General features: G+C 59.6%; 1 protein-coding gene across 1 annotated transcript; it reads right to left on the bottom strand.

Moving 5' to 3' along the window:
- Positions 1-1,021: 1,021 nt before the first annotated feature.
- THITE_2055949 (uncharacterized protein) lies at positions 1,022-2,870 on the bottom strand (the record flags this gene model as incomplete). The annotated part of the gene is made up of 2 exons (XM_003657083.1): positions 1,022-2,585; positions 2,680-2,870. Coding segments are annotated over 2 exons (1,755 nt in total), but the record flags the coding sequence as incomplete, so codon positions are not given.
- Positions 2,871-14,742: the final 11,872 nt, after the last annotated feature.

The following is a 14,742-nucleotide window of genomic DNA, read 5'->3' as shown; positions in this document are numbered from 1 at the left end:
GAGATGAGGGGAAAGAAACAAACATCAGTTAGGCCAGACCATGAGCAATTAAAGAGAAAAAAATGGAAATACCTCAGCATATCCCTCCGTCCCCGTCCCATCCCATTCTTTTGTGTGCCCCCTAGTCCCCAAAGCCCGTTCGCTGCATGTGGTGCCGGTCCTCCTGATGCCAGTCCCTACCGCCAGCATTAAAGAAAAAGGAAAGAAAGAAAACATCGCACTGGAGAAAATCGCGCAAGAGCCTCGCAGCCTCAAATTGCAAGTCGTCAGATGGTACTTTGATGATCCCAATGGGCCTCCCCTCCCTTCCTCCCAAACCGCCCTACGTCCCAAAGTTGAAGAGAAAACAAAAAAAGATCGTAAAGCAACTCCAGCACCTCGATTCCCGAAGAAGCAAGCTTGTTTGTTGTCCCTTGCGCCTGCGCGCCCGTTCCCGCCAACACGCCGTTCCCGCCGAGCAGAAAAGAAAACACTTTGTCCTATTCCCTTTCCCGTTCCCTTGCCCTTGCCCTTGCCCTTTCCCTTTTCCATTCCCTTGCAAGCCCTTCCGCCCCGATCTAGGGGGTTGTACGTACAGTTTGTGCTGGAAACGAAACGCGAGAAACAAGAAACGAAGAGGGGAGAAAATAAAAAGAAAGGGGGGAAAGGACGGCCATGACAAGATGCGTGATAGTGCCTATGCCCTCACCTCCTGCTTCCCGGTTCCCAAATCCCGGCCCGAGCGTGGCAAACTTTTCCGTTGCTTCCTTTCAGCGTTGTTGTGTGTGTGCTGTGCGAGTGAGTGTTTCCCCGACGTGACTTTTTCCCAAATCCGTTCTTTTTGTTCCCCACTCAGTGCCTGTCCTAGTCGTAAATGCATCGCAGATGTGAAGACGTCGTGTTGGTGTGGTCCGGTAGGTTGAAACTGACAAACATTTGTAATCGTCGTGGCTGGTAACTTGGATGAAATGACAAGGCGGCGGCGCGCGCGGCGCTGTTCGTTTTCGTTTTCCGTTCGGTCGGGGGGTCGGGACTCGTCAGGTCAGGTCATGCTCATCGTCGTGGTGCCGGACGGCGGCGGGATCAGGGCCGGGTACTGGCCGGCCGAGGTCGATTTGCCCTCGAACCGGCCGCAGCGCTGCGAGTAGTACGGCCCGGCCGGGTAGAACAGGCTCGGCAGCCCGTTCTCAAGCTCCGACTTGACCTTGGTGGGGTCGAAGGCGGCGCCGCTCATCGAGCTCGCCGTGGTGCCGCCGCCGCCGCCGCCGCCGCCAGCGCTCTCCGAGGACACGTCGGGGCGGCCGTGGTGGTGCGAGAAGAGCTCGACCTGCTGCTGCTGGTGCCGCGGGTCCTGCTCGCCCTCGTAGAGCGTCGCCGGGTAGTACTGGTAGCCCTTGGTGTCCGTGATCGCCTTGACGTCCTCGGCCGAGATCATGGGCTCCATCGTCAGCTCGTGGTGGTGCCGCGTGCCGCCGTAGCCGCCGCCGGAGCGCGGGTCGTAGTGTTGCTGCCCGTACCCGCCGCCGCCGCCGCCGCCGCCCAGCATCGACGAGCCGGTCGAGTACTCGCTCGGCCCGAGCATGCCCGCGTATCCGCCCCCGCCGATGCTCCCGCCGCCGGAGCCGCCAGGCCCGCTGCTCGTGCTTCCTCTCCTCTCCGACTGGTAGTGGCCGGGGGAGCGGCCGCGCACAATCATCTTTGCCGATTTGCGGTACGCCACCTTGACCCACTGGTCTGCGCCCCCTGGCTGGCCCACGTTGGCCCAGAGCTCGACGATAAGGTGGTAGTACTGCTGCGCCGCCCTCCTCTTCCCGTTGTTGGCCGTCGCCTGCTTGAACTGGATGCGCTCAAACGTGTACTCGGTCGGCGCCGAGCTCTGCTGCGGCTGCCCGAACCCTTGCTCGTACCTCGACGACCCCAGGCTGCCGTCCGGGCTCGCGTACAGGCTCGTCAGCGGGTGGTGGCTGGCCTGCGGCGGCTTGGGCGACAGCCGCACCTTCTCGGGCTTGGCGATCGGCCCCTTGTCCCGCTTCGGCGTGTGCTGGACCAGGTCGATCGTGTGGCTGTCGTTGTCCGACACGACGGCCGAGATGCACATGGCGAACTCGTACACGTTGTACGCCTGCGTGGCGCCCGTGGGCAGGAAGTGGATGGGCGTGTTGTGCATCAGGGGCGTCAGCGAGAAAGAGCAGACGCACGAGAAGTAGTTGCGCCGGTAGCACGTCCACTCGTTGTCGGCCACGAAGAAGCCCTTGTCGATGACGCCGTTGATGTCCACCTTGATGGAGGTCGCCGCCGCGTCGCCATACGAGAGGTGGCCGAGCGACGTCATCGAGAGCATTGGCGGGATGTTTTGTTGGTTCTTGGACCCCGGGTAGCCCGCGTCCATCTTGAGCGATCCGTACCCGGCCGGGCTGCTGGTCGGCGAGAGCGGGTTGTGGCGTCGTATGCTCGAGAAGGGCGGAGACCGCGGGATGTGGTGGTCCGGTCTCCTGAACGCCGGCGTCGCGGAGGAGTAGAGCTCTCGCGCGCTCAGATGGGTTCCTGGGTGCGGCAATGTCGTCGACCGATGGGCATGTGCCATGCCCTGGCCGGCCGTGCTACTGCTATGGCTGTAAGCAGCTGGGAGGAACGGGTGCGCCATGGGACAGAGAGATCATTACGACAAGCAAGTTGTGTGTCTTAACAAGTGCCACCTACTGAGAGCCCAGTCGAGGCCTAACGTCGAGGCCGGGGAAGACGGGGGGAGCGGGAGTATAAAAGTGGCCTCCCTCGGGGGAGTAGGGGGTCACGGGCGGCTGAGGGACCGGTGGGATCAGGCTTAGATATGAGGCAGGCTGGGCCGGCGTTTCTATTGTCGATAGGGACGTGGTAGAGCCCTGAGTAAAGCTGTCGGCGCATCATCCGGGTCAGCAACTAGCCCATGCTCCAGCGCTTTGCGCGGAGTGGGGAGGGGGGCGGATCGAGGTGCGAAAAGGAAGGGAAGTAGGGGGGGTGTGTGCGTGTGCATGCGGAGGGGCGTGTAATCTGTATAATTTTATAATTTTTGACCACGCCCCAGTGCTCCTCTTCCAACACCCTGTGCTTCCAACTGCTCTTCCTGTGCAACGCCAAGTGCTGGCGGTCGGACCGGGGGGTGGGAGGCACCCGTCATACCGGTGCACAGGTGTTTTGCAGGGGAGGGGGGTGGTCCGCAGCAGCAGTCTTGAGGAGCAATCGGAAGAGCGAGCATGGCGCATGCGGCAACGGCGCGGGAGCCAGGCTCACTGGCGGTCGATCCTCGGTAGCACGCACCACGCCGGACCAAGCACCACCCATGTCTCACAAGCCGCTGCGATCGCCAGGAAGAAGCCAGGAAAACAACGGCAGCAGGAGTGTCGACGCACCACGAAAAAGAAGAGCGCAATTGCTCGCAGGAGGCTGCGGCGGACCTTAGGAGACGGGGGGCATAGAGGAAAAATAAAGTATAAAGCGGCCGCTTGCCGGGATGTTTTGCACTTGCACACAGATCTGGGATCTCGTGGCGAGGAAGAGGGTGTGCCCCAGAAGGGGGGAGGGAGGAGGTGGGAGGGCCCTGTTCCAGGGCCCAATGCAGGGAATTAAAACGGTGTAAGTGCGGATGGAAAGCAGGCATCTAAACGACCCCGGTTGATCTCCAGGGTGCTCGGGTACTGTACTGGACAAAGAAACCAATGAGAGGAAAAACAGGAGCATACGCACCACATGTCAGTCGGCGCCGGTATATCGAGGTAGTCCAGCCCGGGGCCAGAGGGCGGCGAGGGCTCGACGAAATCCTGCTATAAACAACGCACCTGTTAGAGCAATCTGGCCATGTTCTCACTTCTCCAGCCGACTTCTATCCTTGTTTTTTTCTCCCGCTGTCAAAGCGTCGTAGCAGGGTTGCAAAGGCCGCAGGGTGTCGTCCCTTGCCCCCTCCCAGAGGAGCAAGGAAAGATGCGGCTGCCGCCGAAAGGGTTATGTCCTCTTAAGCCGAGGGACGCTGGACGGGGGGCATTTTCCGGCGGCGTGCCGAGGAGAGACCGGCGAGCGGCGGTACGGCGGTGAAAATGAAACCTGTTGCGCGCAATTTAGTGACGGGCTGCAGACCGGTGACCGGCCTCATCAGCGTGCCTTGAGGGGCCCAGGAGAGTGGATGGCTGAGAGGCGCGCAAAAGGAAAGAAAAGCGCGAGCAGAAAGAGCAGCGGGGGCGAGGCGAATGAAAAGAGAGGGGCTGTTGAATGGGACGGAAAGGCCAGCGGGCGAGGCGTAGGAAATAATAATAATAAGAAAAAATTATGCTGTTTGCTCTGCCGCTGCCGTTTTGCTGCTCTGATACCGGCCGGCTGCGCGCGACTTGTGGCTCACTGCCTCTCTGCCTTGAACGGGGCAGCCTGGGACACTCGCGGGCCAGCGTCCATGGAGGCGCATCTGTATGTATGAATGTACATCCAGTACAACCAGGTACCGCTGCACCTGCAGGGGTACTGAATCCATACATGCGTGCCACTTGGAGCCGGCCACGAGCGTGAGGCCAGAAGGCAAGCATTCACAACGAAAGCAGCAGTAGCGGTCGCTGGGTTCTGCAGCTTTGCATTCGGGATGCAACCTTGGGTTATCTGGGCCGGTTTGCTCGACGTTGAGGATGTGCTCCCCGTTCGGCCACTACTTGGGACTGCCCCCATTTTTTTTTCTTTTTTTTTTTTTTTTTTTTCCTTTTTTTTTTTCTTGATTTTCCAAACAATGAATGAGGGGGGCTCCGGCGGCTGACATTGGCTGTGCTTCGGGGCTCGACCACAACGCATCAGCGAGCTCGGCGCCCTGGAATCGAGGCCATTTCGATGAGTCCGCAGCAAGCTGCACCTCTGCGCGTAGCAGCAGCAGCAGCAGCAGCAGCAGCAGGCTGGGTAGGCCTCGTCGTCCCCTGAGAGGACATTGCAACAGCAGATCGAGTGAAATCATGTAAATGAGAAAAAGCAATGGTTATCGAACCGCGGAGACTGTCGGCAGCCTTGTTGTCCGGCCGAGGGCAAGAAGACAAAGATGACGAGAAACAATGGATGTGCAAATCTTGCAGGGATGGTAATTGTGGTGAGTGGCTGTGGAGGTTGTCACTGACCTGGAGCTGCCCGCACCCTCTGCAGGGGCCCGTCTTTCGTTTGTCGTTTGCCGCTGCCGCCGCCGCTAGTTATGCGTTGCGAAAGACGGAGGCCCCGTATTTATACGCTTTCGGTTTGCCAGCAAAATGGCTCAAGGCCTCCCCTCCTCGCCACTAAGTCGTTGTTGCTGTTCTCGACAGGGCGATGGCATCTAGAAACGCGGACCACAAAAGGAAAAATGGAGCAGTACCTTGGGGAGTTGTTGATTCATGCGCCGCTCCTCTGCTCCAGCGGGGAGCGAGGTGTCGCTGCTGGCAGCCAGAAACGCTCTGAGTGTTTCCCGTTCCTGTAAGATACCAGGTAGTTAGCTCGAGGCTGCTGGTCAGCTCAACCGCCCTGTAGATCCCGGCCCGTGGTGGCCCGATCTGTCCTGCCCGCCCTGGGCCAGCAGGCTCCAAGCTCCAGGTACCGTGGGTGCGCCGAACGCTGCGAAACGGCCGAAGCAACGACAGGACGGCGGGCCTGGGATTGGACGGGCGGGCGAGGAGGGGCGCTGCAAGCAGGCCTTGCAGTTGCAGGGCTCAGGGGGATCCGGCCTGCCTCTCCTTTTCCAAACTGCCCGAGGGTGCATACCCGGGGGGCGGGCGTGTCTCAGAGACGGGATTGGCTGAACTGACCTCCAGAGGGACCCCAGTCATGTCAAGGACACAGATTACAGCACCCTGGGCCTCTCGTTCGCCTGGCAAATCCCCTTCTGTTGTCAGCATGCTGACCCAACACCAGCTCTCTCGGAACCTTGCGGACCACTCCAGCGCGGCCCCCGTTCTGGCAGAAACTCGCGGCGGCGGGAGCGAACGTAGTTATCGGAGGGATCAGCCATGGTAAGCCCAGGCGCTTGTTAGGCCGCCGTCTCATTGTGTGCGGACGAGGTCGGAGATCACCAGAACGCCACTGGCATCCGAGTGCGGGTTCTCCACGCCAGCGGCCGTCGAACCTTCGAGGGTCCAAATTCCGATGCGTCAAATCTCGCCGGCTTCCGTGGACCAACTCGCAGGCCAGTCCCTGCCTCGTACTGACCTGCGCTAGTACTGTGTATGCAGGCATGCGGTAGCAAACCCCGTATTTGTTCCCAAGGCGTCGAGGATCGCTCTGATTTGTTCGAGGCTCTGTCGCTGCCGCAGGGAAGCCCGGTGTCCGGACGTGAGGCCCGCTCTTGTCTGGCTGGCTGCCTTGGGAAGACGTTCACACGGAAGGGCCAAAATGCAGATGCAAGAAAGCCAACCAGGAATTTCGCTTACCTCGATTCTATTCTCTCCAGGAGCTGTGAAGAAGATTCAGGCTGTCGTAGGCAAGCAGGGCAAGCAGCAGCTGCCCCCTTTACTTTCAAGCCGTGGGAGGTGGGCCTCGATTGGTTTGTTTTCGTGGCCAGCGGCCCCCCTCTGGTTCGCCGAGACTGTTCCGTCGTCTTCCAGAAGCCGCGGATGACTGTTGCGGACAACGACGGCCGGATCGTGACTGCTTCGTATGCAAGGAACGCCGTGATAGTGTCAGGTGTTGGACCTACGTGATGCTGCTGTCGACGACGGCGTCGCGGGGTCTGTGGCGCGATGGCTTGGATCGAATCGCGCACCAGTGGCGGGGGAATATCGATGCCCGTTCGTAGACCAGCAGGCAACAGAGCTGTAGTACAGATTGCCCGTGGGTCCGGCGCTTGCGGAGGAAGTATATCCGGGGAAGAGTGTTAAAACGCCCGTGTAAGAGAATGGACGAGCTGGATATGGGGTTCTTGTGTCCTCTTAAGCTTCCGCGCGGCAGGCGAGGTTGCGCAGGGTTTCGAGGCAAACGGTGAGAGAGCAGGCAATGGGGAGGGGAGTTGGATTGCCCCAGTCTCTTAAGTAAGAAGGATCCAGGTCTTGTCAGAGAGAGCTTTGGTATGTATGCGCGTTCGGGCAAGAGCTGAAGGGCTTTAGATTGCGGTCTCTCCCGGCCTCGTTTCCCATGTACATATCGGTCAGCCCGGAGGCCACCCCATGTCAGGTTTGTGGAAGAGCAACTCCCCCTCGGCCAACTCAGTGTCGGGCAAAGGACCGCACTGGACAGCCAAAGCAAGGAGCCGCTGAAGTTGCAGCTCAATGGATTCGTGTCGTCGTAAGGGCCAGTGCCTCGGCCAAGCAAACCGATCCACTCGCCACAAATGCTTCTTGCCCCAGCCGGCACCTGTGTTTTCCCAGAGATAGCGGCCGACACATGATTGCCGCTTCTTTCTCGATGGCGAAGCAAACCGGGTATCACATGGCCGCGCTGGCTACTGCCCAACCCGCCGCGTTCCCAAGGAGCAAAGTCAGAGCTGTGCCTCCGAGAGCCAGCAGTTGAGCATGAAATTTGATACTCAAGCCCTGGATAGGCAGCATCATTGTCCTCGTTTCCCCATGTGCTGGGTATGCAAGCACCCTGCCGTCACGGCCCCCTGAAGCAGGGTACAAATATCCGCTCTGATAACAGGAAAAAGAAAAATAAAGAAAAAAAAAAGGGAATGCGTCCTAGCCGGGGGATGGCCCACCAACGGGTAGCTGCAGCACTATGACAAGCTTTGACAATGAATAGCCAGTCCAGATTCCACTCGAAGTGGACGGTCCATGGCCTCCGCAACCGAAAATGTCGTCTCGGTCGCCTTCTCGACCGGCGAAAATGCGGTGGAGGTTGGAAGAAAGGACAAGGAGACAGGCGCAATGATTCGTCGTGGCTTGACACACAAAGGGCGAGAGGCTTTTCACGGTATTGAACAAGCCATGTCCAGGGCAGTCCACGTCCAAGGCGATCCCAGGGGTACAGCGGAGCTGAACGTTCCTTGCGGCGCTTCTCCAGCTGTCGGTCCTATAGGACTGACGGGATCTTTTCGGCAACGGCCGACAGAGCCATGCAGCGGAACCAGTGCCAAAGCCACCCGGCAGTCGTCCCACTCGAGAATGCGGGCTCGCCCTTCACCCGACACGTGAGCGGGTGGATGGCTAACCGTTTTCTGAACGATGTGGGCGCAGGCCATCTCCTGCAGCTTCTTGATGATACCATATCCCCCTCTGGAAAACCTGGAAGGGTTAGATAGAGAAAGTGCTCTGGCAGCAGGCGGATCATTTCGACGACGGGGGCGACTGCCGGCACCCCGGTGTGCAAATTGGAGCCTGGCAAGCACCCAACCTCCTGACGCCCCGGTACAGATTGCGTTGGCCACCTCGCGTGAGCAATGAGAAGGCAATGACCTCATCCCTTATCCGAGCCTTGCTGTCATGGCCTGGAGCAAGAGACCTGATGGGTCGAGGACCGCAGTACCATTGGGTCCTCTGCCTTCTCGAAGGAAGCGGGAGTGAAATGTCTTCGTGTCGCCCGGGTGCAGGAGGATATGCGCTGCTGGCGTGGAAATGCCGGCAGGGGCATGAAAACGGACAATTCGGGAAAGGTCGCTTGTGCAGGCTCCCGTCTGCTTCGAATCGATGCGCCCGAGCACCCACCAATCTGACGTTTAACACGGGCATCGTGAAGCCTCCCTGTGGCGGAAGGAAGGCAGCTAAGCCCGTTGTTTCAGATCCGATGTTCTTTCGGCCGTTACGCCAAGTGGCTTCGCGCGCAGATTCCACGATGATTGGCTAAGGAGCTTCAGACGCATCTAGGCACGGGCACAGTCGCGATACTGTCGAGGCTGGGGGGAGGGGGGCTTTCCGGGAAGCTTCAGCTTTTCCGGCGTGCTGTTGAGACGTACTTTGGAGAGGCCAGCAGGCTCGTTCGGTCGACGCGCGGCTGTGGCCCCAGCCATCGTGGCAGGCAGCGATCCCCGTGTCTCCTGTTCCAAGCCCGCTGTCGAATTCGATGGACGCAGGTCGGATGCAGGACAAGTCGGGTGAGGTCAACCTCTGGTTCGCCGGCTGGCAAGATCGGATCGGCCCGTTGCTGGCAGCGCCTCCAGTCGCCAGGCCGGTGACGGCAGGCGGACGCAAGCAGTGGAGTACAAGGCTGCTCGTGGTCCAGGGCGCGGGCGCGATGCTGCTGTCCCGGCCGCGATCCCAACGATCGGTTTCTGCGGCAGGCCAAGCAGTATCACGCACTGTTTGTCTGTCGTGCTGGCTGTCTGTCTGCCAGCACCAGCATGCAAGCCCTCATCGGCTGCCGGATCGCTGCCGCGGCCGCTGAGGCGCAAGTCGACTGCAACACAACGGACGCCTCAGGGCGTCCACTGCGCATCTCTTCACCACACTCGCCCACATCTTGCTGCGGTCCCCAGATCTTGTACCATGTGACACCTCATCTCGCCACCCCCCAGCTCTCTTTTGGCGAACTACTGTGAAAATGGTCTCTCTAGGGTAACGTCGGCAGACGAACCATGGGGTTCTCTGGGGTCGAGCAGCGTTGTTTCACCCTCTCACCACCTGTCAGTCAGTACGCCAGGGGAGGCCGCCGTTGGGTCTTGCATGGGCAGGCCATGATGTCGCCGACGACAGCTGCCCAGTATCCCCGAAGGTCGTCTACCGACCACAATGACGACCGGTAAAAATAAATAAAATAAAATAAAATAAACAGGGAAGAAAAGTAAGGGGCAAAACGAGATACAGGCTGCAACCGGTGCCCGGGCATCAAGCCACTTTGGAGTCGCTCAGACTGGAGAGCGGATCCGGGCCCTCGCAGGTTTCGGATGCGACCTGTTCTGGGAAGTATAGGATCTGCAAGCGGCTCTTTCGAGGTCTTGGCAAACCTGGGTGCGGGAGAAGGCGCGGAGATGCGGAGTTGGGAAATGGATGGCTTCCTGGAAACTACCAGAGGCCAAAACCGTGGTGCTGGTCCCGAGGCAGCCCTGCCCAGTCTGCACTTTCCACGATCAGAGGTTGGCGTGGTTGGGGCCTGGTGTGAGAACTGCTGTATTCCGTACAGTACGGAGCATTGCAGCGAATGCGGCCTCGAAGGTTGCGGGATGGTGGGGAAATCTAGTGTGTAATTTACCTGGGTTATGTGCCAAGCTCCTGCCGTGCAGCAAATGACTTCTTCCTCCTTCTTGACGTGTACAGGCAGAATACTCTGTAAGTTACAGTAATTCACCACTGTGTATTCCTTAATCCGCCCGTTGACTCCACTTTGGCCCACTCTCGATGCGCAAGCGGGTTCGCGACCCGGGGTTGTTGCCGCTTGTGAGCGAGTCCCGACGGGCCCCACACACCAAGCAACAATTGAACGACTGGCCCCACTTAGACCTTTTCGACTACACTTCACTACTCACTGGATGAGGCAGGCACGGCCAGGACCTGTTTTCCTCTTCCGGCACTGCAGGGCAACAGCAGACCCGTGAGAAGGTCGGTCCTGCCTGTCCCTCGGTTGGTGCAAGCACGAAATTACGGATATTGCACAGAGATACAGGCAACAGCATGCTCGGGCTTGACCGGCAGCGGGACACCCGCATGCCAAGCCCGATTCGAGGGGCACTTCATCCAACCCCCCTTTCATACCGTACACAGCCGTCTTCCGTGCAGTTTGCCTCGGTCCTGGAGGCCTTTCGCTATTTTCTTCGCCTGGCTCGGGTCGTGGGATTTCTGACTTCCAGCTTCCTGGGCCTGTCTCTGGTTGTATGCAAGCTTCAGCGCCTTTTGCCGTCGCCGGATGAGGAGTGGACAGCGCGACACTCGAGCGCGAGAAGCGGCGCAGCTCCGAAGGCCAGTCGCCTGCGGCATCCAGCGAGTGACTTTTTGACGTCAGGGTGGCCTTGCAGACGCCTGCCGTCATTAAGCTCACCGGTTGAACAGGGCGAGTGCGCGACCATTGGTGGGCTGCACCAACGCCAACCCCCCTTTCCCCCAAGGTGGTCGGGTGTGAGGAGCGAGACAGCAAACACAGTCCAGTTGAAGCTGTTCAAGTAGGTAACTAAGGTAGGTAACTGCCTCCCTGGGGGCTGGGCTGGCTCTGCCTGCGATACGCAGACTCTCTCTTTGCTCGCCTTACATTCATTGCCCTGGCCACCTGGATGCCTTGGCAAGCCTCGCCGATGCGTTTATGCCGCTCTGCACGAAGCGACCATACATACCTACGTACGAGATGTGAGGACACCGCTTCGTCGAGAGTGAGACTACTAGCGCCAGAGAAACCTGCAGCGTCGCTCACCGGCCTTTGTCAGGCCTTAAGCACCCGTCCGCCAGACCCCGGGGTACTCGCAACTGGTCCTCTTAATTTCTTCCTGTCAGAAGTCTCAGTCGATCGCCTCCTATAGCCTTGGCCCACGCGTCGCAGGCACGCTAGGAAGAGGGGGAGGGGGTGCGCCGTGGCTTTGCTAACCCGTCACCCGATCGGTCATGGACTCGCTCCTTCGGGTGCGCCCTTTTGCTGCCCGACGAGCTTCTCCTCGCCTTCCAGGTCTGCTTTGGTTACCTATGCGCTTGAGGACTTGCGGCTTGATGGAGATTGGGATACCCTTGTTGCCGCCGGGTGCGGCGGGGTGTGTGGCCGCGCGACCTCCCTAATCGAGGCAGGCAGCAGCGCAGCCGGGTCCGTATCGGCGGCCTGTAGCATCAGAGAGGTGCTGAGACAGGACGGTACGAGCAGGTACTTGTCTGGCGCGGCAGATACCGATCGGCCTTATGCGCCAGAAACGGGGCCATGGCCAAGGCAATGAATAGCCCGCACTCACCGCGCAACGCCTAGTCGGCTCTGAAAAACACTGAACAGGGGCCATGGACTCGTCTGTTGCTTATGTCGGGCACGATGGCTGGAGACAGGGTATCCCCTCTAATTTGTTCACCCACCGGACTCAGCCCGAGACATTAGCGCCGCGCTCTCCTAGGTAGGTAAGGTAGGTAGTTACCTCAACGGCTCCGAGGTCGGGACACCCCCCCCCCCCCCCCTCATTGGATGGGCCGTTATGGGATGCTGACAGTACAGAGGCATTTCGAACGCCTGGGAGCTCATGGATGAGGTCTTGTGCGTTTTCTACCGTCTCCTTCGCCATGCCCGCCCACATTTCTTTCTTCCCGGCGTCCACGTCCCCCGCACGGGTACGGGAGCCGGCATAGAACTCGGTGTTGGTGGTTTAACTATCTGCACAGTGCAAGTTTCCCCTGAGGGGCTTCAGACGGGCCGGGTGTCCTTTGAAGCCACTCTATATCAGATTCATTTGTGTTGGCGACATCAACTGCGCAGCAGAGTCGGGCTGTAGCTTGAGATTCAACAGCGCGGCCCAAAGCATTGCGGTCCGCAGGGCCTATCCCAGACTGGAGGTCCTAAGACGCAATCGTCACACCCGCTCGGTCAGCATCTGTTGTCGACACGCCAACTATGACCGCACCGCTGAGCTTCTGGATCGCTAAATCGCTGGATCGGTGGACCGAAGATTGTCCCTCTCGCCCTTCCCTGCCCGGCGAGCACGCTTCTGTTAACTTCCGAAAGACGAGGGAGCAACCAATCAACTCTTGATGCAACAATGGTTGCACCAAGCAACCGCCATCAGGAGCCTGCAGAAACCGCAGTAGCTGCCCCTACGGGAGATGTCCCCCAGGTCGTGCTAAACAACAGCCGACCCCAAGAACGTTCTGGGCTGCGGAAGTCATCGATCGATAGCTCGCCATCGGTTTCAATCTCCGCTGCCCGTCCCCGAGAAGCAGGCTGCCGATGCAGTCTCTGCGGCGAGGCAGATGACCTGTTGTCGCACCGGCAACAAGCAGCGCGACCTAGTCGACTCCCCTGCCCGTCGCAGCATCCCAGCGGACACTGTGGACGCCCACTTCCCCCGGGTGACTCCCGGCAGTATCAGGGAGATGGGCTTGTACACGAGACCCAGCCCCTTGGGAGCAGCCTCCACAGGCATGAACGGGCACGCCTCCGCGGTCTGACAAACCTGGCACACCGGCCAGCGGCGCGCTGGGGGGAAGTAGGCCCCTTCAGGTAGGTCTGACCTGACCCACGTTGCTCAACCGCGCTCACCACCCCTAATCTAGACCTTCGTTTGACATTACTTGCCTGATTTGTTTGCTAATCCCTTCCAGATTCGGGATCTGTCAGGCTTCTTCTCGGTCGAACTCCTGTCACAAGCCGCTTCTTCGCTGACACAGAAGCCTTCCGCGCCCTGCTGGCCACGGTCCACGACACTGCTGCGCGTCTCGTGTGTGACCGAGGAAGCAGAAAGTCGGCGATCCGACGAGACGAGACGAGTCAACTCCACGCACGGAGAGCGATTTAAGCGACTGCTCTAGAAGTATCTGGGCATCGACAAAGTCGCTTGCCATGCACTGCCCGCCTGCCGTTACGCGGCACTTCTCGGTCTGTTCTGTTTGCATACGTGGGCGGACGCAGCTGGTCGGATCGGAACGGGAGAGGAAAACATCCCTCAAGGTCCGGCGGCAAAGACGATGGATGGGGCTAGGTGGCGAGGACTGGTCCTGAGCATGCATGATCTGTCCTACAACCCGACACGTACTGTGCGGATCTCCTCTCGGCCGGCCACCAGACAAGGCCCCCAAAAGGAGGCGAGCTCCTCTCTCGGTGCCGGGGCCACTAGTAGCGCGGTGTGACACAGGTGTTGGAGAATGGCTTCCGATGCTGGCGTCGGTCTTCGCCAGACGACGCTAAGGGATCGCGCGTGTCCTATGACGGGAAGCATGCTGGTTTCGAGCGGTGCGAGAGCAGGCGACGCCAATCTCCAACGGTTCTATGCCCGGAGCTGTGGTCTCTTCAGTTTCCAGCGCCACTTCACCTGTCGCGTGGCCTAGGTCGGACAAAGATGCAGCGAACTGCTTCATGTCTCCCTCAAGCCACGGTTGTACACAACTGTCTCGATCTGCGAAGGGCCCGCCGCACCGCAGAGCCTAATGTTTGTTGGACGATCATGACCAAGACGTCAGCTGCGACGCTGTTACGGGGTGGCGATAGGGCCTCTCTGCCGACACTGCAGGGCTTTCCAAACTGTTCCTGTTTAGAAACCGGCTGGCAAGGTCCTGGAATCTTCGGAAAGGCAGATGGGAGCGCTCCAGAGGCAATCCGGGCAAGGCATTCGGCACCGAGCAGGCAGCAGGGCAAGCATTTTCGTCCCAAAGACCGCATCCGATTCGCGAGCGGATGGGTCAGCTTCCTTCTCCGCTGACAGACGGCCCCGTCCGCGGACACCAACAATAGCAGCCAAGAACGGATCCAGAGGCTTCGTGTCCTTGGTGCACGTCAATCCGAAGATCCATAGGTTCGGATGGTCCCGCCTTCACACACACTGACGACACCTGGCTGCTTCCCTCCTTCAAAGATACCTGGGCTCCCCCCTAACAAACCGAGATCGGTGCGCCATGCTGCGGGAGTTGGGGCACACTTACACAAGAGGTACCCAGCCTTGGAATCACAACATGGGTACTGCAGCCGTGCCGGGATCCATCCCCAGAGACAAGCATCGGGTGCCCCAAGCCGACACTACCGCCCACGCTTGCATTGGTTCGATCAGCTGTCTCGGCTTAATGCAAGTCATGCTTTTAGCTTGGACGGCCGTCCGGTCCATTCGGACGCAAGCTTGCCATGGCGACGGAGCCGGGTGGGTATGACTGGGCTAATTGCACCGAGCAGAGCCGTCGTCAGGAAGAGCGGAGAGGGATCCAATGAGAGAACTGTCCCACCACCAACTCCGGTATCTACACTAGTGTAGGTCGCTGTGTTGTTGTGTGC

Source organism: Thermothielavioides terrestris, chromosome 5 (genome assembly GCF_000226115.1).
Source record: "Thermothielavioides terrestris NRRL 8126 chromosome 5, complete sequence".
In the NCBI taxonomy this organism is placed as follows: domain Eukaryota; kingdom Fungi; phylum Ascomycota; class Sordariomycetes; order Sordariales; family Chaetomiaceae; genus Thermothielavioides; species Thermothielavioides terrestris.
The sequence above is the reverse complement of the archived record's forward strand: the minus strand, read 5'-3'. Positions and strand labels throughout refer to the sequence as shown.